At 33.8% G+C, this 23797-nt stretch overlaps 5 protein-coding genes across 6 annotated transcripts; 1 reads left to right on the forward strand and 4 right to left on the reverse strand.

Moving 5' to 3' along the window:
• Nucleotides 1-164: 164 nt before the first annotated feature.
• On the reverse strand, nt 165-6833 carry LOC149732248 (V-type proton ATPase subunit B). Its single transcript, XM_089883615.1, has 11 exons — nt 6639-6833; nt 5973-6127; nt 5493-5586; nt 4925-5084; nt 4472-4634; nt 3875-3972; nt 3165-3288; nt 2289-2439; nt 1608-1795; nt 1091-1220; nt 165-587 (listed from the first exon to the last, which is right to left on the reverse strand). Exons 1-11 carry the CDS (start codon nt 6748-6750, stop codon nt 439-441), a joined length of 1524 nt encoding a protein of 507 aa, XP_089739741.1. The 5' UTR covers nt 6751-6833; the 3' UTR covers nt 165-438.
• A 410-nt stretch (nt 6834-7243) lies between these two features.
• LOC149732249 (ubiquitin carboxyl-terminal hydrolase 44-like) lies at nt 7244-16905 on the reverse strand. Of its 2 annotated transcripts, none has more exons than XM_089883586.1 (16): nt 16583-16905; nt 16089-16160; nt 15543-15691; nt 14581-14737; nt 13968-14125; nt 12774-13598; nt 12414-12642; nt 11670-11856; nt 11231-11424; nt 10692-10820; nt 9970-10109; nt 9546-9664; nt 9273-9373; nt 9043-9165; nt 8639-8765; nt 7244-8165 (listed from the first exon to the last, which is right to left on the reverse strand). In XM_089883586.1, the coding sequence occupies exons 1-16, from the start codon at nt 16655-16657 to the stop codon at nt 7969-7971; spliced, it is 2982 nt and encodes a 993-aa protein (XP_089739712.1). In that variant the 5' UTR covers nt 16658-16905; the 3' UTR covers nt 7244-7968. The 2 variants fall into 2 exon arrangements, with proteins under 2 accessions (XP_089739712.1, XP_089739711.1); XM_089883585.1 differs by having other exon boundaries at nt 16577-16905.
• A 384-nt stretch (nt 16906-17289) lies between these two features.
• On the forward strand, nt 17290-18307 carry LOC149732250 (mitochondrial intermembrane space import and assembly protein 40-B-like). The gene is made up of 3 exons (XM_089883656.1): nt 17290-17519; nt 17621-17722; nt 17880-18307. The coding sequence occupies exons 1-3, from the start codon at nt 17498-17500 to the stop codon at nt 18239-18241; spliced, it is 486 nt and encodes a 161-aa protein (XP_089739782.1). The 5' UTR covers nt 17290-17497; the 3' UTR covers nt 18242-18307.
• On the reverse strand, nt 18035-22442 carry LOC149732251 (kelch domain-containing protein 10-like). Its single transcript, XM_089883627.1, has 8 exons — nt 22302-22442; nt 21838-21970; nt 21213-21301; nt 20094-20248; nt 19683-19831; nt 19318-19494; nt 19095-19260; nt 18035-18676 (listed from the first exon to the last, which is right to left on the reverse strand). Exons 1-8 carry the CDS (start codon nt 22351-22353, stop codon nt 18452-18454), a joined length of 1146 nt encoding a protein of 381 aa, XP_089739753.1. The 5' UTR covers nt 22354-22442; the 3' UTR covers nt 18035-18451.
• A 1-nt stretch (nt 22443) lies between these two features.
• Nucleotides 22444-23615, reverse strand: LOC149732252 (RWD domain-containing protein 1-like). The gene has a single exon (XM_089883650.1). The coding sequence runs from the start codon at nt 23441-23443 to the stop codon at nt 22742-22744; it is 702 nt and encodes a 233-aa protein (XP_089739776.1). The 5' UTR covers nt 23444-23615; the 3' UTR covers nt 22444-22741.
• Between the last annotated feature and the right edge of the window lie 182 nt (nt 23616-23797).

Genomic DNA, 23797 nt, shown 5'->3' on the forward strand with positions numbered 1-23797 from the left:
CACATAATAACAATTTGACGCTTGGACGTGTGTTCCGAACATAGTGTTTCCTATTTTCTTTGATAAATTGTTCTCACATTTCCCTGTACCACTAACGGTGTTAGCGAAATATTTAAAAATAGTTCCGTGTTTACGCGTTAAAGTAAAATAACACCTCACCCAAATTCGCATAAGCGATTTATTTATTGCACAGATACATAAACCAACTTTCACACAATTCTCAGTTCACAATATGAAAACGATGGAACGTGTCCTTTATATACGGATGTAAATGGCACACGCTCGATAAACTACGAGTCGCATTGCTTATACGACAGAATAAAATGATTCATAAATACATACAATTAACCAATCAAGTGAAAAGGTACCGATCCCAAACTATTAGACTTGTGCACCAGTAACGGCGTTTTAACAGGTTTTCAGTTTTGGTAAGTAAAATCACTTGGTTGGGACTGCGGGCTTTTTTCTAGGGTAATATTCGTTGATGACGTTGCGTGGAATACGTTTGAGCATTTCCTTGGGGAAAATACGAAGCAACTCCCAACCGATGTCCAGGGAATCGAACACGGTGCGGTTTTCATACGAACCTGGAAAATAAAGGAAAATTTTGTTACGATGAAATAAAATTTTGTAGGGTCAATGGCCGACGCCATAGCCCAGTCGTTAAAGCGCTGGCATCGTGACCAAAGGGTATATGGTTCGATGCTTAATTCTGCCACTATTGTAAACGTGTAGGCTATAAGCTTGGCATGATCGAACAAACTCATTTATTTCCCCAGATGGTGAATTTGAGTTGGTGTTTCATAGTTTGAACACTCATGTAAGTTAGGGCTTAATTTATTCAGAATATGCAAGGCAGAAACTTAACCACAATTTCTCCAACCCAATGGCCACAAATGGATTGTTTTAAATTGTCAGCCATAAATACAGGTAAAAACTAAAAAAAAACAACAATTTTTACAAAAAGGTGTAAGTAAAAATAAGATCTCACAAAATTTTTATATAAGCTTTCAGCATTAAATCTTGCATAAGTGATGTATTTTTATACAAATAACAAAAAGTTACTACCATGTTTAATATTTATTTATACCTTGAGCAATGAAACTCTTCTCAAACTTAGTAAGAAACTCAAGGTACAACATGTCATCTTGTGTAAGAGCTTCCTCTCCAACAACAGCTTTCATTGCTTGGACATCTTTACCAATGGCGTAGTTGGCGTACTGGAATATATAAGAAAACATGTATATCATCACTCAGGTTTATAGTAGTGAATTGAGTACTCTAGAACAGAGTATATGGGTTCAAAGCTTGATGCTAAGTCGCTGACCAATTGTGGGTACACGTACATGTATCCCTGGGCAAAACACTTAATAGCAATGGCTCCAACCCAGTGGTCACTAATGGGTTGTCTAAATTGTAAGAAAAAATACCCTAAAAACAGTCTTCTACAAAGTTACACTTGTGATAACTTGTAATTTGGTATAGGGTACCTAAAACAATACAACAATATTATGCTGTTGTCCTGCTATTCCATTATATAAATAAGCTGCATTCAATTAATCATTTTCCAAACCATACCCCTCACTTACAAGTTGCATACGACTTACAAGTTGGTTTGATACATCAGAATGATCTTTTCTTGTCATTCCCTCGCCAATAGCTGACTTCATAAGACGGGATAACGAAGGTAACACGTTGATTGGTGGATAGATCTGCCTGTTGTGCAACTGCCGGTCGATGTAGATTTGGCCTTCAGTGATGTATCCGGTCAAATCAGGAATAGGATGAGTGATATCTGGATTAAAAATACTATGTTAAATTCTGTTGGAAAAGTTTTGATGGACAGTTGAATGATATCTGGAGTTATAGGGTAAACAAAATAAAATTAAATCTGATAAAAATATTGGCGAACAGTTTAAAGCTGTTAAAGTAGAATTTAATCAGAGAAAATATTTTTTGTGTGTTTAGTAGCAAATTGCAAAATTGTTAGCTAGGACCTAGCTGCTAGGTAAGGCCTTTAATGCCGGAATTAACTCAAAAATGTATATCACCAATACTTTAAGGGTACAAAACCAAACTTATTTTGACCAAAACATATATTAATGGAAAGTGCTGCAGTGATAATTTCGGTGTACCTTTAGAGCCGCAGTGTTTTATCCAAAAAATTCATATATGTTTACCCGAAGACTGACATTTTTCCCTAATTTCCATTTTCCCTTTTTAAATTAATACGTTCTTCACTATTCCATTCGAAAAAAAAATCAAAATTATCATAAAAAAGTCTTCACCATCATTAGGCATAGTAAGGATAGGAATTTGAGTGATTGAACCATTTCTTCCGCTTACACGACCAGCACGCTCGTATATTGTAGCAAGATCGGTGTACATGTAACCTGGAAAACCACGTCTACCTGGTACCTCCTCTCTTGCAGCAGACACCTGACAAAAAATAGAGTTCAGTTTATGTGGATAAAAAAATATAAACAGTACGGTGGGGGAAGATGGGACACTTTTTAACTGTATTCCATTTTAAATGCAGTAGTCTATATATAGTAGAGTAGGGAAAGATGGGACATCATTTCATTCTATTTTTTCACCCTATTGGGTAGTGAACAAAGAACATTCAAATGAATTATAAAACCACATCCTCTCGACTCCCACAGACCGTTGTTATTGTTTTAAACACGGTTAAGATATTTGGATATTAGGTGCAAAACGTATCCTATCTTCCCCCACTCTACTATAATTAAAAATATAAAAATTAAAAAATATAATTCAGTTTATAGTTCAGTTTTGTGTCATTGGTGTTATTCATAATGTTTAAGAAATGCCTAGACTTGGGTATACATAATACATATACATCTGACATGTACTGTGTTGATTAGAGCAGATTCCCAGTCTGTTAAAGAAGCCCAGCCCACAGTAATATAAGTTGTTTATGCTACAATGTATAACAGAATACCAGCCTGTTTGATACTAAATAAGTAAACTGAATCAGCTAAAAACCTATTTTAATTTTTTTTAAATAAAATAAAATCCCAATAAAGTACATGGTGTATTTAAAAATTTTCCAATACATTAAAATTACTTACGCAATTACGTTCAATATCTTTTAATCCAAATAACAAACAAATCAAAATTTTCAAACTTAAACAAAACCTTACCTCTCTCAAAGCTTCAGCATATGAGCTCATGTCAGTGAGAATAACAAGGACATGTTTCTCGCATTGATAAGCGAGGAACTCAGCCGTTGTGAGCGCAATACGTGGTGTGATGATTCTCTCAATACTGGGGTGTATGAAGAATGAATTAAATGAAATATAATGCATTTAAAATAGAATTGCTAGTGTATTATTGTTGAGGTTTAACAAATATGTGAAATTAATTAATGGGTTATAAAACATAGAGCATTTTATTTGTTGGTAAACAAAGGTATTTTGTTTGGTACTCAAATTAAATGGAAAAAATTGGTTAAAATGAAATAGCTAGTATAATATTGGTAATAGTAATCAAGTAATGGGTTATGTAATGTAAAGACATAAAAGCATTTTATTTGTTGCTTAAATTTAGTCAGTTTTATTGTAATGTTTGTTTTTGTTGGATTTTTAACAGGATAACATTTTTGTGGACAAATATTATAAAAAAAAACAGATAAAATAAAGAATTTTAATAAAAAAAACCTAGCAATTTAAGAGCCACTACTAATTTCACAATTTTTACTTAAGATGAAGTCAATACACTAGTTAAAAATTTTAAATTAAACTGAATTTATTCCTAAACTTGGATGAATTTTATTCTCCAGTTTAATTTTAAATGACCAGGTTGACTAAAAATGACTAAAAAAATGCAAAAGTTACTCAAAATTTCAACTTACGTTGGGTCGTTAGCAAGATTCAAGAACAAACAAACATTGTCCATGGAACCGTGCTGCTCAAAATCTGACTTGAAAAATCTGGCAGCTTCCATGTTCACCTGGAAAACCAATGAAAGTAAAATTATATGATATGCACATTTAAGAATGTTACAAGCATTTTGCATAAAACATACATTTTTAATATTTAATCCAGGGTGTTACTTGGTCACAACCAGTGGGCATTCAAAAAATAGGAGGGAAAGTTAAAAAAAATTACTAGATTTTTTTAAATTTCTATTTTATTTTTCTAAAATTTACAGGTTGTGAGCTATGAAACTTTCTCCCTGGCTGCACCACTGGTCACAAGATGTCATATTTATACCCTCTAGATATGCTTGCATCAATCCAGATAAAAAAAGATTTTAACACGTTTTTTTTAAAGATTTTAAAAACGACATAAAAAATGACACATTTTTGCAAAAATGACATGTTAAGTTAATGTCAAATTGTGAAGTTTACTAATCACAGCACAATGAGCACATTGAGTAAATTTTACACAGATTTCGAAACGCTTTTGCAAAATCCACCTAAAATAATCAAAACATTAATTCAACTTACACCCATGGCAGCAAACACAATGGCAAAGTTGTCATCGTGTCCATCAAGAACACTCTTGTCCGGCATCTTAACCAAACCACCTTGCCTACATATCTGTGCAGCAATCTCATTATGTGGTAAACCATTGGCCGAGAAAATGGGAATCTTCTGGCCACGAGCAATACTGTTTAAAAAAATGTGTTAAGTTTTATAGCCGCTCAAAAAGGATTGGTTAGTTGGTTACGATACTAAGAAATATAAGATACTAAATTATCTACTTGAAATCATTTTTTTTCTATTGAATTTACAAAATTTTAAATTGCAATAAAAAAGTTTTAAAAATTGCAAAATTTTTATTTTTTTAAGCTGCTTGATTTGTGTTTAAATTTCAAATCTTTTTGTAATCTATCATACAGACAGGGTACCGAGCTAAAAAATGTTTTTTATTAAAAATAAAATGTTTCCAACATATACCTGTTCATAACATCAATGGCTGAAATCCCTGTTTGAATCATTTCTTCGGGATAAATCCTTGACTCAGGGTTGATGGGTTGACCCTGGATGTCCAAATAATCCTCAGGAAGAACAGAAGGTCCTTTATCGATAGGTTTCCCAGAACCATTGAAAATCCGACCTGTTATGGAAACAACATATATTATTAGGCTATGGAAAGCTATAGAAAAAACAAGTAAAACAACCCATTGTTACAGGAAAAGTTAATAACGGAATTTAGAAGAGGGTATTTTGTGACATTTTAGTCATTAGGTAGGGGTCAATTAATTTTTTGAAGGAAAAAATGTTTGATACGGTAAAGTAAAAATAACCTATTTTTTGCCGTCTGGCAAAGAGAAAATGCAAACAAAACCCCCCTAAAGTTTGTTTAAATCCTTTGTGGAAGACATTTACCACTTGTGGATAACCAAACCAAATTAAATAACAACATTGATAACCCAGCAATAATAAAAAGCTAAAAATGCCCAAGGTTTAAGATTTTTCAAATGTCAATATATAATGAGAATACTAAGATAATATGATTCTTTACCTAACATATCTTCTGAAGTTGGAATTCTTAAAATATCTCCAGTAAATTCACATGTTGTGTACTTTGCATCAATACCAGACGTACCTTCAAATACCTGAATACAAATTATGGATAAGTTGGCAAGCAAGGATACAAGAGTATGCAAAAAAGTGTAGCTAATAATAAGAAAAATAAAATTAATAAAAATATGTATAAATCTTGGTATGCAGAACGAATTACAGCAGTTTAAATTTATGCAATACTTAGTTTAAAACCAAAAAATTCAAATATATAATACACATATAGGCCTATTTATTATTCTGCTGTTATTGCTACCATGCGTAATGTAGTAAAAAAAAATAAAAAAAAATAAGTTAGGCATAAAATGCCTAATAAAAGTAGGTTACCAGAAGAGCCATTAACTTAAAAAAAATAACAACTTATTAACTCAATATGATAAACAACCCAGGTTTACAAGTATAATCACAACTATTATATTACCTGTACAATAGCTTTTTCACCACTGACTTCAAGAACCTGCCCACTTCTCTGGGTTCCATCAGCCAAGTTTAACGTCACAATTTCCGCATATTTTGCAAACTTTACTTTGTCAAGAATTACCAGTGGTCCGTTGACTCCAGACACCGTTTGATAAGCTGTAATGTTGAATTGAGTTAAATAATAAGTTTTATATGATGATCCTTTAGCTGGTAACGAAAATTATTTGTCCAAAATGTAGGTTAGGCCTTACTGATGCTGAATTTGCAGTTTTATTTGTGAAAATTCTGTAGTTTGTGATGAAAATTAACTTTGAAATTAAATGAAAATGTAATTCGCCTCCTTTGTATTAAATTTAATTTAATTACGTCAAATGAGCAATGTACACAGTACAACATGACAACAAGTTTGTGAAGAAACAAAAATTTGCCTCCCTTGCATTATATTTACAGTTCTATTATGACAAAATAGTGATGTGACATAAGCAAGCAGATAGGCCTTTAAAAAAAACAACAAAGGTACACAGCTTAATATGACAACAAGTTTGTGCAGAAAATTCGCGAAGCTTCTCGCTTAAATGTGCATATTTAACAGAAACATTTCACTACTAAACTGCCATCTTTCAGGCTGTGCACAAAAGCATTAAATTTAAAAACAACCAACACATACTTAGCCTTGGTTGAGAAATGTAGTCTCTGGTAACAGCGAGTGTGTGTTCTCTTGCCCCGGCTAACGTAGCGTTAGAAAGAGCATCTGTCATCTGCATCAAATCTCCGTTCATTTTCTATTTTTTCGGGTAACACAGAATTTGAACAGTAATATACAAAGACAGCTATCGCGCGTCTAAAATAAAAGATTAATTAACTTATGCCAATATAATACTAAACCGCAACGCGAACTGATAGAAACAAACTACTTTTGTCGTTTTATCATTTTCCACTAGCAAAACTCTCAACGTTAACGTTTGCTTAAAAACTGTAACCGGTTTAATGACGCTGCAAAAAGCACGTGAACCATCACGGGATAATCAATATGACTCGGCGTATTTTTATGGGGAGTTTAAAACTGAGAAATAGGCTAAGATGCTTTAATGTTTACCGACTGTCACATAAACCGTTTCAATCTAATATAACATGAAAAACATAGTTCTAAATGTAAAATAGTAATACTTTTATACAACCTAACAAACACACTTGTTCTACAGAAAGCGTCCATTTTCAACTGTTTTTTAGAAAAATATATCTTTCCTACACCTTCAGATAACAACAGCCAACTTTGCATGGCATTTTTGCTTTATTGATGATCAGTAAGATAAGCACAATGGGAATTTTTTACGCTGTAGTTCAGTAATGGGCACAAACATGCAAGCCAACATTCATTTCATAGCACAAAAAGAAAGTTAAAAATGGTAAAAAAAATGCCAAGAGCGAAAAAGAATCAGGTAAAAAAGGAACAAAACGAACAGGTCAAAGCATTGGTTTAGAGTTTAAAACAGCAAATTTAATAAGCGGTCTATGCAACCAACATGGTCCTATTTTTATATGAAGCGTGGAAATCCCATTTAAACTAAGGCAAAGTTACGGTTTCTACTAGTATGCTTGGCAGTAAACAGCAAGCTTACTCTTACACAGCAAAAATGAAGGTTGGCAAACATGTATAGGTTGAACCTTAGTTGGAGTAACAAGCATAGTGATTCAAGATGATTAGAAACTACAAGAATAGTTCCAACCAAAGTTTTGGAGCCTATAGTTCCCAAATATTACCTTATTGGTATGCTAATAATTGTAGGAAATTGTTATTCCGGAAAATATTTAAAAACATCTTTTTAAATGATGCACTGCACTAGTGTTAAGTATTTGCAATTATGGAATACATTTAACTTTAAAATTTCCAGTTTTCATTGTTAGTTAGTTTTGCACACACCCTACTCTTGTTGCGTGATCTCTAACACCAGGGTTGCCGCATTTTGGTGACACTTTTATTGTTTTGGCTTAAACTGTCAACCAATGTCATTATCGAACACTTCTGAGTCACTGGGTGAAATAGGGGGACTCATATCAGGGGTACATGGGGCACTAAAATGGGGGTGGGGGTCTAACCCTCGTTGGCTGTAGAAAAGTATGTACGCTTGTGCTGCCATTACATCATCAATTGAGCATAACTCTAGGTTAGAATCATTACAGTGGACCCAGAACTCTGTTGGATAATTCAAATTTAAAATATCAGTATTTTAATCAGGTTTGCATTGATATACAGTCACAGTAGTCTCAGTACTGTACATTTTAAGCGCAACGCGCACAAAAGCAAAACAGTATGGTATACATTTGTACAAGATCTTATCGTCTAAAAAAGCTTTTTTTGGGGTGTCTATTTGATATTATTTAGTCACTAATCATTTTCAAAAAATATAAATGCAATTATTTTCTTTCCAATTATCATTTTTATATAAGCTCTTATTGTATAAAAAAGCTTTTTTTGTCATGTCTATCTAATATTATTTAGTCAGTAATCTTTTTAAAAAATATAAATGCAATTATTTTCTTTTTAATCAGCATTTATGGATAAAAAAATCATCAATTAGTATTTAAAGATAAAAAATCATTGTGATCTTTTATAGAACTTAGGGTACAAATGCAACTTGTCAAAAATAGACCTCATGTCAAACTTACTTCCAATATCATTCCAACAGTATGCTGTATAATGACCTGATCCAAAGCCCCTTCCATGGTGTATAACTACAGCACTAAGATCGTATACAAAGTTCCCATCACTGCTGCTTGGAGCAGAAACATTGGACTAAAAAATAGAAATATTATTGAAGTTTCAATGCAACTAATACTTAACATGCAGACTGGTGAAACTGCTTAAGATTGTTGACAATTGGGATTTGCTGTAAACACATTTATGCTGTGACTATGCTAGTTAAACACTGCCTATATTTTATAAATTACAAAAAGTTAGTTTTTCTGAGCAAAACAGAATTTTAAAATTTAAAGCAATTCACCACAATAACTATATACCTATGAAATAAAAACAACTTTTTATAAAATCTTGGAGATTTACAAGTCCTCACCTGATGATCAGACCAGCAGTGTTGCCTGATATCGAATTCCGAAGGAAAATTGACTGGCACCGTTATTTTTTCACGGTGGTTGCGACCACTCCATCGAAAACGCTTCAAATGAAAACGAAGTATCTGAAAAAGCATTTTACAAAACAATTTAAAATCAAGGGATTTACTATGGAAAGTATAGCAGAATGTATATGTGTTGTTAAACTTAACAGAGTTAAAAGGATATTTACTTGTGGCAGTTTCGAGATTTTGATTTGTTTTTCCGCTTCAGTGAGTTTCTGGGTTATTTTACGACTGGAAAGTCGCCTACGACGGTTGCAACGATCTGTAACTGTGAATATAAACAAGATAAACAAATACCCTAAAAATATATAAAAAGAAATACTTATTTTAACACATAGTAACACGCATAACACATAATTACTCTTAATGTGCATTCTGCTATACACGAAGTCATAGACAGTCATGATGACACAATTAAATATTAAAACATATAATAATACCTTGTTGTTCCGTAACATTGCATTTAGCGCAGTTGTACACACATCCACCGTCGAGCTGTTCTGCTTCAGTGAATTTCTCCAACATCTCCGATAAAGTACATCCTTGGTTGCTGTTCTTCCTGTGATGTCACAATGGGTGATTAGTCATTAAGATACAAAAAAAAATGTCTAAATAATTTATGTTTTGAAAATCTTTTGTTTATGGTTTAAAAATCAAGCTGGATTTTAAAAAATTTAATGCAAAAAAATAAATTTTATGCCATTGTTCTGCAAATTTTAAAATTATATATATATATATATATATAAAAAAATTATATATATATATAAAAAAAAAAAAAATATATATATATATAAAAAATATATATATATATATACTTAAAAAATTAAAAAAAGTTTTTGTATTAAAACTGACTGAAGTTCCTACCAGTTGTAAGCATTGACGTGATACCGCTGGGGAAATTCTAGCGACAAATCCCAAAAGGGTTCAATAGTGCTTGATATATTACCACACTCCAAACACTTTACCATACTGTGTAGTTTACCTTCAAACACTGCATGAACCACCTGTTTAAAATCAAGAAGAAAAATTTAATACAAAGTTTGCAGATAGAAATAACTGTAATATAAATGATAGGCTTAATCTATGCAGAACACATGAGAGATTTTGGGATTCTAAACATTCTGATTGTTAAAAATTAGTTTTTCAGTTGCTTGTTGCCTACCTCTATGTAAAAAATTATAGATACCGAACCTTTTGTCCATTAAACACAGATTAAACAGATTGTCCATTAGAAATATTAAAAAGTAGTTTTTCAGTTGCTTGTTGCCTAGCTCTATGTAAAAACTTTTAGATACTGAACTTTCAGCCCATTAGCACTGTCTTTAGGAGACATTAAAAAGCATTTATTCGGTTGCTTGTTGCCTACCTCTACCTCTATGTAATTTTTTTAGATAGCAAACTGTCCGTCTATTAAACACTAGCACTGTCTTTAGGGAAATTTAAAAAGCAGTTGTTGGGTTGCTTGTTGCCTACCTCTACCTCTACCTATATGTAATTTTTTTAGATAGCAAACTGTTTGTCTATTAGACACTAGCACTGTCTTTAGGGGAATTTAAAATGCAGTTGTTACATTGCTGGTTCCCTACCTTAGATATCCTGGTTGCCAAACCGTTGGAAACCATCATTTGAGGTCGTCTGCGTTTCCATTCCAATTCGGAGACAATTTTATCGAGCAACTCGCACAAGAATTCCTGAGCATCTTGCTGAGAATAACCCTGGATGGATAAGAAGTGGTTAGTACAGACAAAAAAAAACAATACATAATTTTACTTTGCTTAAAGTAAACTGAAGCCATGAAAAAAGCATACCAAAAAAACGGACTGAAATAAGAAGTAGTAGTCTTTGTTTTGTAATGAGCTAATGGCCCAACTCAAATCTCATGTCACTTGACCATAGGACCCCACCCGCGCTTAAACTCAATGTCAGGTCCCTGACAATACCTGTTATAGGACCTCAGGAACCTTTCCCATATTGAAAAGGCCTGAATTCCAGGTTCTCGTGTATGCCTTGAAATCGGACCACGCCCATATAGTACAAAAAATAAGTCTAATTACATTCACTACTATTTTGATTTTTGGCGTAAACAATATATCCTACATCCATGTGTCTTAATGAGCATTTTTACCCGAAACGAAGGAATGAGTTGCCACACTGAACTTAGGAAGTGACATGGAGACACCAGCTTCCACTTGCCCGACCACATTATGTGGTAAAGGTCATTTAACTCATGGCAAAGAGAAAGGGAAGGGGGAAGTTGTGTTGATGGCAACACTGAATCTTTTTCACTGGAAGCACTGCCATCATGACCACCATTTAAACCTGTAGAATATTGCATGTTTAATTGTAGCTACAACTGTATAGGGTGAAAGGCAGACAGGCCAACCTTGCAGTTTTGTGCCTTTTTTAAAAAGTATGCCGGTGTAAGTCGTTTTTTCGGGAATATGGTACTATCCTTTTCTTCTTCGGTATTTAAAAAAAAGTAGTTGTAGCACTGACAGGTTAACAACATTAAAAAAGTGGCAAGCGTAAACTAATGCCTAACAGAACGAAATACAAAAGCTGACCTGATTGAAGCCGCAGCATTCTCCTTGACACATTAGTTTGGTTTTCATACATTTCCATTGTAGATCGTCTGCCCATTTGAGAATGTGTAGCAACAGGTGAAGTTAAACTATCATGGTGTTCGTCCATTCCGTCTAAGTCCCGCAATGCCAACAAGCATAAACGGAATTTCTGAAGATGTCCCAAGACCTATGGTGCCGTGAAAGAAAAGTAAACAGTTACGTCATACGAAGAATGACTGAAGGCAATACAGGGCCAGCATTTGTTTTGGCAGTGGTTTAATCTGACTTTATGTATGTGGGTATGAGGGTATGAGGGTATACTAATCCTAACCAAAACCACATTGGTGGCAATATTAATTTCACTGGGGAATAAGGCAAATTTCTGGGACATGAATCATGTTTATCAAATTTTAATGTTTTTACCAAATCAAGGCAGCAGTTTTGTTGACTGATCAAATAAAAGTTATTGAAAAGAGTCAATATGTTTTAATATGCTGGTTGTTTTTTTACTGGCATAGCCTACACTTGATGCTTTTTACAGGTTAATATAATGTATGTAGGAGCTGGTTTATTGAAAATCTTTCAACCATAAAATCAAAGACGTATTATATTACCTTTTTAAAATAGAACAATCACATGAGATAGGGCCTATCCAGTATCCACAAATGCCAGCAAAAAAAGGTGTATGTCCAAGAAACAAGCATAAAGTATAAATTGAAAATATGACTGTATCGTGTATCCTACCTGTATAATTGAATTTAGATAGCATGTGTTGCCTAAGTTTCTCAGCCCAGTGACTCCTGGTATTAAAGAAGTGACTGCTTTGTTAGGGATGCTATCATATAGTGATCTGAGACCACTCTGAGTTCGAATTCTTCTGTGGGAAGTTTTAGAAGAACCAGTCACTCGAGTTGCTTTTTGACCTTTTTGTGCTTTTTGGGTTGATTTTCCATAGGATTTTTTCGTTTTGCCCCTGTTTTTAAAAAACATAAGAAATAACCTCAAGTTTTTTATTCAATAAATAAAACCATACTAGCCAATTACCAATACTTTCTGTAAAAGGTTAAAAAAATTTAACAACAAATTATTCTATTTTAAACTTACTTCTTTTTACTTCCCTTCTTCTTTCTTGCTTTTTCCGCAGCTTTTGCCTTTTCACAAGTTCTCTGGATAAGTCTTGCACTTCTTCTTCTGTCCTCTAAATCCACAGAAGTTTTGCGACCAGCGCTTGGAGTTGGTATTGTCAATTTCAATCGTTTTTTTACAGGTTCAATATGAACAAAAGATGAAAGTCTGTGCATTATCTCATGATAACGACTGGCAGCATTTGCGCGCTTAGGACGAGTTTGCGTGGTGTCTGTATTTTGAGTAGCTTCTACTACGCTATCTTTTCTGCTAACTTTTTTAGATTCAGTCTTATCCCCTTCTGGGAAATTAGATTCTTTTTCACTTTTTATTTCCGATTTGTGTCCTTTGACGGATATATCCGCAGAAAACTTATTGTCAGACCTTTCATGACTTAAATCCAACTGATCATGGTCGTTTGGAACAGTGTCTGAAGTATCAATCTCAATTTCTATAATAGACTGAGTTGATTTGCATGTATCTTCCATGGTAAGTTCTTCTTGCATGGCAGTTACTTTGTCCATCTCCAAAGACAAATCTTTAGAATTCACTTTGTTTGCTGATGATATTTCACATGTATTAAAACATGGAAGCAGATCTTTTGATCCGGGAGAAGAGGATACCGTCTCATCATTTTCAGTTTTAAGGTCCAGGACTGCAAACTCCCTCAGCCGAATTGATTCCATCCTCACTGGAGATTCATCTGGGGAGATGTTGGGAGACACGGGCTCCTCATCTTTGTATTCACTTTTGTGTCTCACGTAATGCAGCCAGTATTTAAACGCTTTTCTTTGACGTACAAACCTGTACAAAAGATAGTACATTAAAATATTGGCTTGATTAATAAGATGTACTTAAAGGTACTTTTTTATTTAAAATGACGTTGAACTTTTTTATCGTTAATTATCGTTAAGCATGCTTGGTTTTATTTTAAATTATGCATGAAACATATTCCGAAAAAAGCAATATTATTATATATAAATATGAATGTTAAAAGCACTGCTAAACCACACTAAGTTTTCATCTCTGCAAAGGTTAACAACTACCCAATTTGGGCCAATAAAACATTTTACAAACAGTATATAATATTTCACTTTGCAAAACCCACACATTTACACCATTTTTGAAATACAACATGCATACTAATCAATGCCAACAAAAAATTTTTTTTACCTGGAATGCCATATGGCTGTGAAGTTACGATCATCCCTATCTAGTTGTTGTTGTTGCAATCTTCTTCTCATCTGTATATCTTCATCAGAACTAATGGTAGCAGTTCGTAGTGTGTGCCCACTTCTTGTAGTGCCAGTAAAGTTCTGGTATCGAATTGCCTGTAAAAATTTATTATAAATAGATAAGATTTTTTCATAATATCACTCTTTCAGATTTTATACTTTGATCAATATGCTTTAAAAGAAAAGTAGTTTTAATTGGCACTTAACATAAGGAGGTATAAGTGCACAACCAACAATTAAACTATAAAGCATTAAATTTGAAAACTATGATTCCAATTATCATTTCAATTGTTTTATGCGAAACGCTCCCACCTTATTTTTATAACAGTAGGGTGGGAAAAGATGGGACATTTTTAGGACATAATATCTAAATATCCTGAGCGTGTTTTAAACAAGTAACACTAGTCTATGGAAGTCGTAATGATACAGTTTTGTAATCCATTTTCTTTATTTCCTACCAAATGGGACACGCAAATATAATAAAAAGGTGTCCCATTTTCCCCCACACTACTCTATACATTTTACAGTATTATAAAAGGCTACTCCCCTACCTGTAAGGTTTCCCGCAGTACTTTAATATCACCTGACTTGTTATCATTCAGCACATACTCCTCACAAGCATAGCAATAAACGTACAGTTCATTAACGTCAATCGCCAGGGGATGTTGTGTTTCGAGGTAATGATTCAACGCATGCTCATGTATGTATCTGAAATAACGAGTGTGAGAAAATAAATTGGCCCGCCCATTTTGCTGTTAATATAATTTTTTAGGGCTTTAAATTTTTTCTGTATTTGATTTATGGCTACTTTTTGTTGCTAAATTAATTCATTATGTCTATTTTCTGTTGCATTTTCTTAGCAATTTTGTTGCAAAATGTTGACGACCTGTTGTATATGCTCTCTATTTTAGCTTAAGTAATATGAAATAAAATGATCAAACAAGTACATAAGCATGCATGCTTAAGATTGAAGTAATGTAGAGTAAATATAGATACAGTATTAGTCATTAGATAACCCCTGTAGTTTTATTATACAGTTAAACATTAACCTAATATAAGACTATAATGTCTAAAATCCCGCAATCATGTCACATGGTGTTTACAGCAAAACATCACCTGCCTATGTAGTTTAACACCTAACAAACCACCTGGTTTATGTTGAGTTATTGTTTAATCAATAAGGACCCAAATTTAGCACTACCAGCCTTAATGGGGATTTCCTTTGTTTCCAGGGCCAGGTGTTGAACAGAAAAAATGCTTTATCATACAATGCACTTCAGCACAATGCTTCTTAATTTTTTGTCATTGCCTATTGGTAACCCATATTATTAGAAAAGTTAACAATTTTACAACCCCCCAAACTATATTACAAATAACTTTTGTAAGCAAAAAGTTTAATATGATCATATTATACAATTAAACATAAGAAGTGTACAGGCAGGGTAACCCAACCAAATGAAATTCCAACCCCTTTTTAAGAAGCACAACCATATAAAAAGAACAAAAAACATACCTTCCACAAGCAACATTGGGACAACTTAGACACGCCCACACTGACTCTGTAGTGAAACAAACATTACACAACCAACGCTGCGGATTTACCACTGAGTGGCGCTCTCCAACCGTCATACGAAGAATATGCTTACAGTTGCATATGCGAAGCTGAAAGTTAAACACATTTAATTTTTTTGTAGTGCCTAAAATATATGGGTAAACGTTGGGGTTATGGGGTGAAAAGCAGAAAGGGTTGTCTAGGAAGCAAAATGAGGCTGTGGCCCACAACAAAACGACTTTCCCAAACCTACGAACTGGCAAAGCCCAATAAATTAAAGCATGAAAATAGTCCTGTCACTTCCCTAAAAGGTTTGGATTTGCTGATCGTGACAGGGTAGAATTTTCTATATTGCAGTGATCACTGGGCCTGAACATACAGTCAATAATAAATTTAATTGGTTCTGAATATTATACTTATCCTGCATGTAAATTTGCACCTATGGTAAAACCCGGACATTAATTTTAGGTGGATTAGAGGCCTCTGGATTATTTTACACAAAATTACCTCGTATTCCCTGGAGAGGCGAAACCTTGTACATTTTGTAATATTCTTAACTTCAGAAAGGGAAGAATCATTCTGAAATAGGTTTAGACATATAATATTAGTGGGGGACTATACAAATACTATTGCTTGGTCTATCTGATTAAGGCAAGAAATGAGTGTCAGTGTTTGTCGAGGTTAGTTTCGGCATTTTGTTTTTTTCTAATAAGAAATGTATCAGAAATTTAGTTCACGAGTCAAAAATGTTATCTAAATTGTACTTTGTTTATGCAACACTCAGAAATGAACCAATAAATATTATAAGCTATTAGACAGATGAAATAAAGGAAGTCACTTGTTTACAAAATTTTCTATTACTTCTTACATGTGTTTGATCTTTTTAACATACCGTCCTCTCGTTTGCATAATTCTCAAACAAAAAAATAGCCTCATTATACCTCAATTTCAAAAAAAGAATATATACATATTAAATATATAAGCTAAACACTTACCCCAACCTTGGACAGTATTTGAGTATCTTCTGAAGTTTTACAGTTTATTTTCGAATCTGGACTTTTCTTGGCTTTATCCATCTTCAAGATTTTCAACCTTTTCGGCGCTGACGATTGCTGAAGAAAACAGAAACGTGCAGTCGTGCAGCGTGTATGTACGCTTGTTCAAGCTTCAAAACTAGCTAAGTTAACATGTTACCATCTGCACATATACATGAAACTGCAACAAATATAACGAAATATACACCTATTAGTAAAAAAACAAAAACAGTAAAGAATTACGCCACTTTTGCTGACGTAATTGACAAAGTTGCGACACAGCCCATATCATACTCGTTCCCTCCGAGATCACAGGGTGAGATAAAAAAAATGGTGCTACGTCATACAAAAGAAAAAAGGTTGTCTCTGTCGTCACAGTTCCCTTTTTCATTGTCTCTCCAAAACCAGTAATTAAAAATTGCAACGGATAATTGCTAAAATCGCTATTAAAATTGACTGTATTATGTTTACTAGTAACTTTTTTAAATATACAAACATAGCTTTAGTGGTGTCCTGTATTGAATATAGTACTGATAACTATTTGAACAGTATAACTTTGAACGTGTAAAAAAAAGTTTTGTGCTAACACCACATGAGCACCAAGTATTTTAATGTTTTTTTTGTGGTATAATTTTTATAAATCTTAAAATGGATATTTCGAGATATCATCCGATTTTAGATTGCGAAGCAATTACAGCGTGGTTACGCATGACCGACTTCCCGAGTTTTTCTGACAATTAGATTAAAATTATTGCCAAGAGCAGTTGCGTAGTGCACTAGTCATATTAATAACGTACATATCACTAGCATCTACCTATGTAACGAAAGACTTCAGGATTTATTTTATGTGACCAGCTCGAACGGTTTTAGAAAACCAAAGCCATGTCGTACTGCCGAAAAGAAGGTATGTAAATAAACAACTTTTCCATTTTGTATATAGGCATTTATCAATTACGTTTGTGTAGTGTCTGTCTGTCAGTTTAACACATTAAAATTTACTTCTAGGTAAAGACACCATCATATTCGCGACGGAAGATATTCTCTCGTCTCCAAGTACGACACAACTAAGACCTGACAATCCAGATGAACTGGATACAAGCAGTGCAGGCAAGACCTTTAACACATTATTCCTTTACTATGTTTACAAAATAGGTATTGGGAGTTGTGTCAAGTATGGTACTGGAATCATACCTTTTTAAAGTCAATTTCTCTGAAGGAAATGGTTTTCACTTTTGTGACTTTTACTTATTATTCCCTCTTTTAGGAGCGATTTTACCAAATGGAGAAATAAACTGGGACTGTCCTTGTTTGGGTAATTTGCCTAACGGACCATGTGGTGACAATTTCCGTAAAGCGTTCTCGTGCTGGGTTGAGCATAAAGACAATGAGGAATCTTTCGCTGAAAAATGCTTTGAAAACTTCACCAAATGGGAAGAATGTATTAGTGAGCATAAAGACATTTATCGGCCAACTGAGGAAAAGAAAGAAGCGAGTAATAAAGATGAAAAAGAGATAAACAACACGAATGAAAGTGCATCAATTGATAGTATTGATAAAAATAACGCGCACAGCACTTCACAAACTAGAGCAATTGCAGCTGCTTCTTCCCTTGACCAAAAACAATAAATGTTTATCCAATCATCATTATGCTGTAATTTAATTTTTAATGTCAAATAAAAATTGCAAATTGCGGTTGGCTGTCGTAAAAGAAATTCATGATAACAAAAAAAAATGGTAAAAACAAAAACAGGAAAAGAAGTAAATGATGCATATTAACTAAAAAGGACAAAACTATAACTTAAAAATCATCAACAGCAAGGCACTCCCATTTGAATTTCAGGCACCAACTGCACATTCCAGTTTCTTAACAAAATGTTCATTTATTCCCAATTCGAGAAGTTGCTTTTTTGTCATGGAAAGCAACTGTGGCATGGTCTCAATCAGCTTATTCCAACACAGTGTTTGTAAGGAAGGAACAGTAAGCCAGATACTGTAGCTTGAATTGGTTCTTATGGTTGGAGTGATACATATATTACCACCTGTGACCAACATGCAACCCTCCTGAATGCAAAACATAAATTTAGGGCAATTTATATTTACTAGGGCGGGGTAAGATGGGACTTAATTTAATTATCTTTTCCTTTCCAAATTGACATATACGGAATTATATAAACGTGACCCTGCAACTTTAAATAGTGTTTTTAGTTGTTTAAAACACACTTAGTAAATATGGGATTTACGCGTAACAGTATCTCATTTTACCCCTCAATACTATACTAAGATGAGACATGTTTTCATTCTCTTTTTCTGTCCAAATTTATATATACAAAATTATATAACCGCGACCCTGCAACTTTAAATAGTGTTGTTAGTTGTTTAAAACACACTTAGTAAATATGGGATTTAGGCGTAACCGTATCCCATCTAACCTCACAGTCACAGTACTATAATTACTAAAAGACAAGTATTTAAAACTTACTGGTGTAATTGCTGCAGAATGGAAAAACACCGGTTCTGGCATGTCTGCGATTTTTGTCCAAACAAGACTAGGCAGATGCAACTGCCATAGGTCACCATAAATTGTCCTACCATTATACCCTCCACAAATAAAGGCTTTGTCACCAAACTGTACACAACTATGGCACCTGTAATGTACATTGTGTAATCATCAAGATGGTAGGTTCTAGGTTGTGCGAACTTACCTTCTTGGTTTAGGAACAGTAGTGTCTGAATCTGGTCTTTTTTCCGTGCGCACAGTAGTCCATGTATTATTAGTTATTGAGTAAACATGTACATACAACAAAGGGAAGACTTGGGTTGAGGTACCACCTCCTAACACATATAGTTTCCCATCATACACAGCAATTTCATGTCGATACCTGTAAGAAAAATAATGTAATTTAATGCAAAAGGCATAGGCCTATTATTTTTTTTAAACTATATATAAAAAGTCTGTAAGTTCAAACAAATCAGCAGACCCCAACCAAACAAATATTCTTTCAGTTTAAATAATAAATATCATATATTAAATATAGGAGTATTTGAGACTGAATTCAACACAACTTACCTCTCAAATGGTAAGTCTTCTGGTGGATTGTTTGGTTTTAAACTGGTCCAAGTTAATTCATTTAAATTCAACTTATGAACGTCTGAGTTATAAATGCGACCCGCTGTGCCACCATAAACATAAAGGTCAGAATCTACAACTGCAATGGCCTAAAATATGCTAAAACTTCAGGATTCGATTTTTTACTGAAACAGCAATGCTATTGAAACCTTTTTAAAATTTAAAAAAATATTCTGACGTGAAAATATTGAAGTCTAAACAAAAAATTTTCCGCCATTCAAAAGGACTTCATCAGTAAAACACTTGTACAATAAAATTAGTAACTTACATTCATTTGTTACCAAAAAGTAATTTTAAAACTATATGTTTTATTTTCCTAATAGTAACAGAAACTGAATTTATTACTAATACCTGTCCATATACTGGGTCAGGAACAGATCCATTACAATTGAGTAATCTCCACTGTCCAGTGGGCAAATGACAAACAGAGAGCTTGTTGCTGCTGGTTTCACCAAATGGAAAACCAGTTCCACCAAACACCAGCATATGCTTACCATGACGGAACACTAAACATTAACAGGTTTGATAAAAAATGTGTAGCCTGAAAGACCTTAAATTATTTTTGCGAAAACAACCATGACCATGACGTGAGGCGATAAGGAATGTAATAAAGTGCAATTGTGATGCATATCTTGTCAAATTCGTATTTCCTCATCCTACATTTGAATGAATGAATGAATGAATGTAACTTACTTTATCCTCGCGTGGCCGGAAAACGACAGTCGTTATAACACGGGTTTAACACCTCGTGCCAGCTTACGAGTTACCATGTATGTTACTTCGTGGGTGATTATTTTTTGGGGAATTTTTTTATTTTTTTATGTATGGCTGATAATTTGGACAACCCATTAGTGACCACTGGGTTGGAGCAATTGTCGTTAAGTGTCTTGCCCAAGGACACATACGCCCACAATGGTAGCAGCGACGAGCCTTGAACCCATTTCCTAATGGTTACAGGCAGGCGCGCTAACCACTACGCCACGGCGCCGGACATGAAGGATAAATGAGTAAATGATATTATATAAGGTGCAGTGTTGAGTGTTGCAGCATTTGCAAGTAAAACTATGTCACACGACAAACAATTGCTACTGTGACGCATGCCATTTTCTATGGTAATGTATTTCCTGGTATGGTACATAAAGTGAGTGATGTTATTTTTCGGTGTAAATAATCATCAGCAGTAAGAAGATGGCCAATCAAGCAACAATAACCCACTTCCATTGTTTTAACAGACAGTTAAATTTTTCTTAAGATTTTAACGTAAACCAAATTCTACGTGGCTGGACTTGGCTGTACTGCAGTTACACTCACAGCATAAAGTATAGAAGTTTTTTGTGCATAAAACTGGGGCACTAATACATACATACATATTACATATATAATGTTTTCTCTTTTGATTTTATGGGCACCCCTTATGAACAGCAGATGCCAGCAAGCAGAACCTTACGCAATCACATAATGCCTTCCTACCTGCATGAGATGCTACTTCAGCTGGCATGTTCTCGTGTAATGGCAGTTGTTTCCAAACTTTTGTTGTTAAATTAAATTTCCACAACTCCCTATTTATAAACATAATTTTAGCGTTTAAGTAAATGCAAACATATACAGTAGGGTGGGGAAAAATGGGACATTTTTAGCACATAATATCCTAATCGTGTTTTAAACAATTAACAGCAGTCTATTGGAGTCGTGGAGATACGGTTTATAATTCTTTGAATGTTCTTTGTTTACTAGGAAATTGGACAAGAAAATAAAATAAAAAGTGACCCAGCTTCACCTACCCTACTAATATAGATATATATGTATCAATTATTAATAATTTCTTACCTTTCAAAATATAATAATTAAAGATACATAGAAGATTTCTTTTTACTTAAATGTTTATTTTACTTATAGCTGTTATTGCTGGAAAAACAGTAAGAACGTCACAACAAATGTTTTTATTTTTTATAACAAATTTTAGAAAAGCAAATGTTACCTAATGAAACTTCAATAAGGTCCAATAATTTTTTTTTTGGGGGGGGGGTAAATAAAAATAAATTAAAACAGGTATAAAGCATTGGTAGACTATAAAACAGCAACATTTACTTTTTACCTGAGTAATCCATCAGATGGTTGTCCATTTATAATTCGAATATCAGGGTTATATCCACCAAACACCCACAAATTATTGTCATCTGCCACACAGCGATGACCACTTCTTGCAACAGGTAAGGAACATGCTTGGCCTAAAGATAAAACAACATAGGTAATACCTTGCTAAAATACAGTGAAGAACATAGGCACCTAACAAACATGCCCTAAAATAGGTTATATTGTATTGGTATGATATCCTGTGCGAAAAGTCTGTGTATATATAATAACTATTATGTGATACTGTAACTATTATTTTAGTGATATTTGTTGATCCCCCATGCAAATAGCCTTTGTACTTATACTGACTACAAAATTAGTGATAATTTAGCTATTATATTGGCGATTTTTTAATTCAACATTTATTTACATTGGGATATGGCCTAAAGAACAGCCATGGTAGACACCTTCATATGTCTGCCTTACCTTGATTATTTGGCTCAAGTTTATTAAATTGATTTAACAAGACCCCTTTCATATGCAATCTTTGTGCTGTTTCGAGCCAAATAAAATTATGTAATCATATCCTTTTGCATCCAGTTATATCACATTGATCTACTGCATAAACCTAAACCACATATTAGTTTGGCGAGTGTAGAAAATGCCATGTATATTGTCATATACACATAGCAATAGCATTTCAGCTCTTTTGCAATTATTTCCCAGTGCTGTTCAAATATATAACATTTGAAAAAAAACTGTTACTGTAATACATTGTACTAATTGTGATTGAAAAAAGGAACTTTTTTTAAAATCAGTCAAAAACATTTCAAGTCCCAGGTATAAACCACTTGAATTTTGTATAAGGTCTGAAGAATAATCACCAGCACCATATTTAGTTTGGTCCCATCTCCCATTTAAAATGGTCAAGAATCTGAATCAATATCAAATTCATCATCAAGGTCAATATCATCTAACTCTTCAAACAATGACTCGTCAACTTCTACCGCTTCCTCCCCGGCCAAAAGTGCTGATTCATCCTCAATGTCCCCACTTTGAAGGAAAATCTCTTTCCCGGACAATTTCTTTGTTTGTTTCTCCTGCTTTTTCTTTTGGCTTTCAATTTCTTGCATTTTCAAATCAAAGTCCGCTTTCCAAGCGAGAAATGATGCGACTGTGACTTTTGTTCCGGCACACTTCCGCTCTTGCTCTTCGATCATTTCTCTTTCCTTTCTCTCCTCCTCTTCTTGAATCTCCTGTTTAAACCTGTCATCCTCCTGGTTGAGGAACTCTTGCACTGCGGACATGATGGTAAAAACCATCACGCACCCAAGATTTTCCTCAATTTGCTCTTCTATTAAAACCTCCAGTTTTTCACCAGTGTTCTCAAAAGGAAAGTTTTCTTCCTCTAACACTTCAAACAAAGGGGCCTCATCCGGGTATTTCTTAGCATATGTAAATTTAAGAGTTACGCTTATAATTGCTTTGTCAACATCCAAAATGGATTCTTCCGTCGATATCTTAAGTGAAAATGCAGTCGGATCTGTCGACACTATAGTAAACGAATCTGGATAAATGGATTCTAAAGCTTCAAGTTCATCTCTTTGTTCTTCTTCGTAGTTTGTCATGTTTACATTATCTGTTAGATGACTTTAGATAATTATATCCAACTTTTATATAGAGGGCCAACTCAAAACAGATATATCAAAACCTGATGTAACCAATGTATAATTCTTGTGTTCTAAAATAGAACCTGCACTAAAATAGCAACGGTTTAGGACTTAGGTATTATAATAACGATGTACATTAATATATCTATACTGCGTAAGCTTGTTGGCTGCATAAGTATACCATATATGCAATGGGAACATAACGCAGCAACTAAAATACGTAAAGCAACAAGAACAAAATTTCATGGAAAATATCAGCTGTGACGTTACGTTACTCATGCGTATCGCGACTCTTATTAAGATTTCTATTGC

Source organism: Ciona robusta, chromosome 8, assembly GCF_009617815.1.
Source record: "Ciona robusta chromosome 8, ASM961781v2".
Classification (NCBI taxonomy): domain Eukaryota; kingdom Metazoa; phylum Chordata; class Ascidiacea; order Phlebobranchia; family Cionidae; genus Ciona; species Ciona robusta.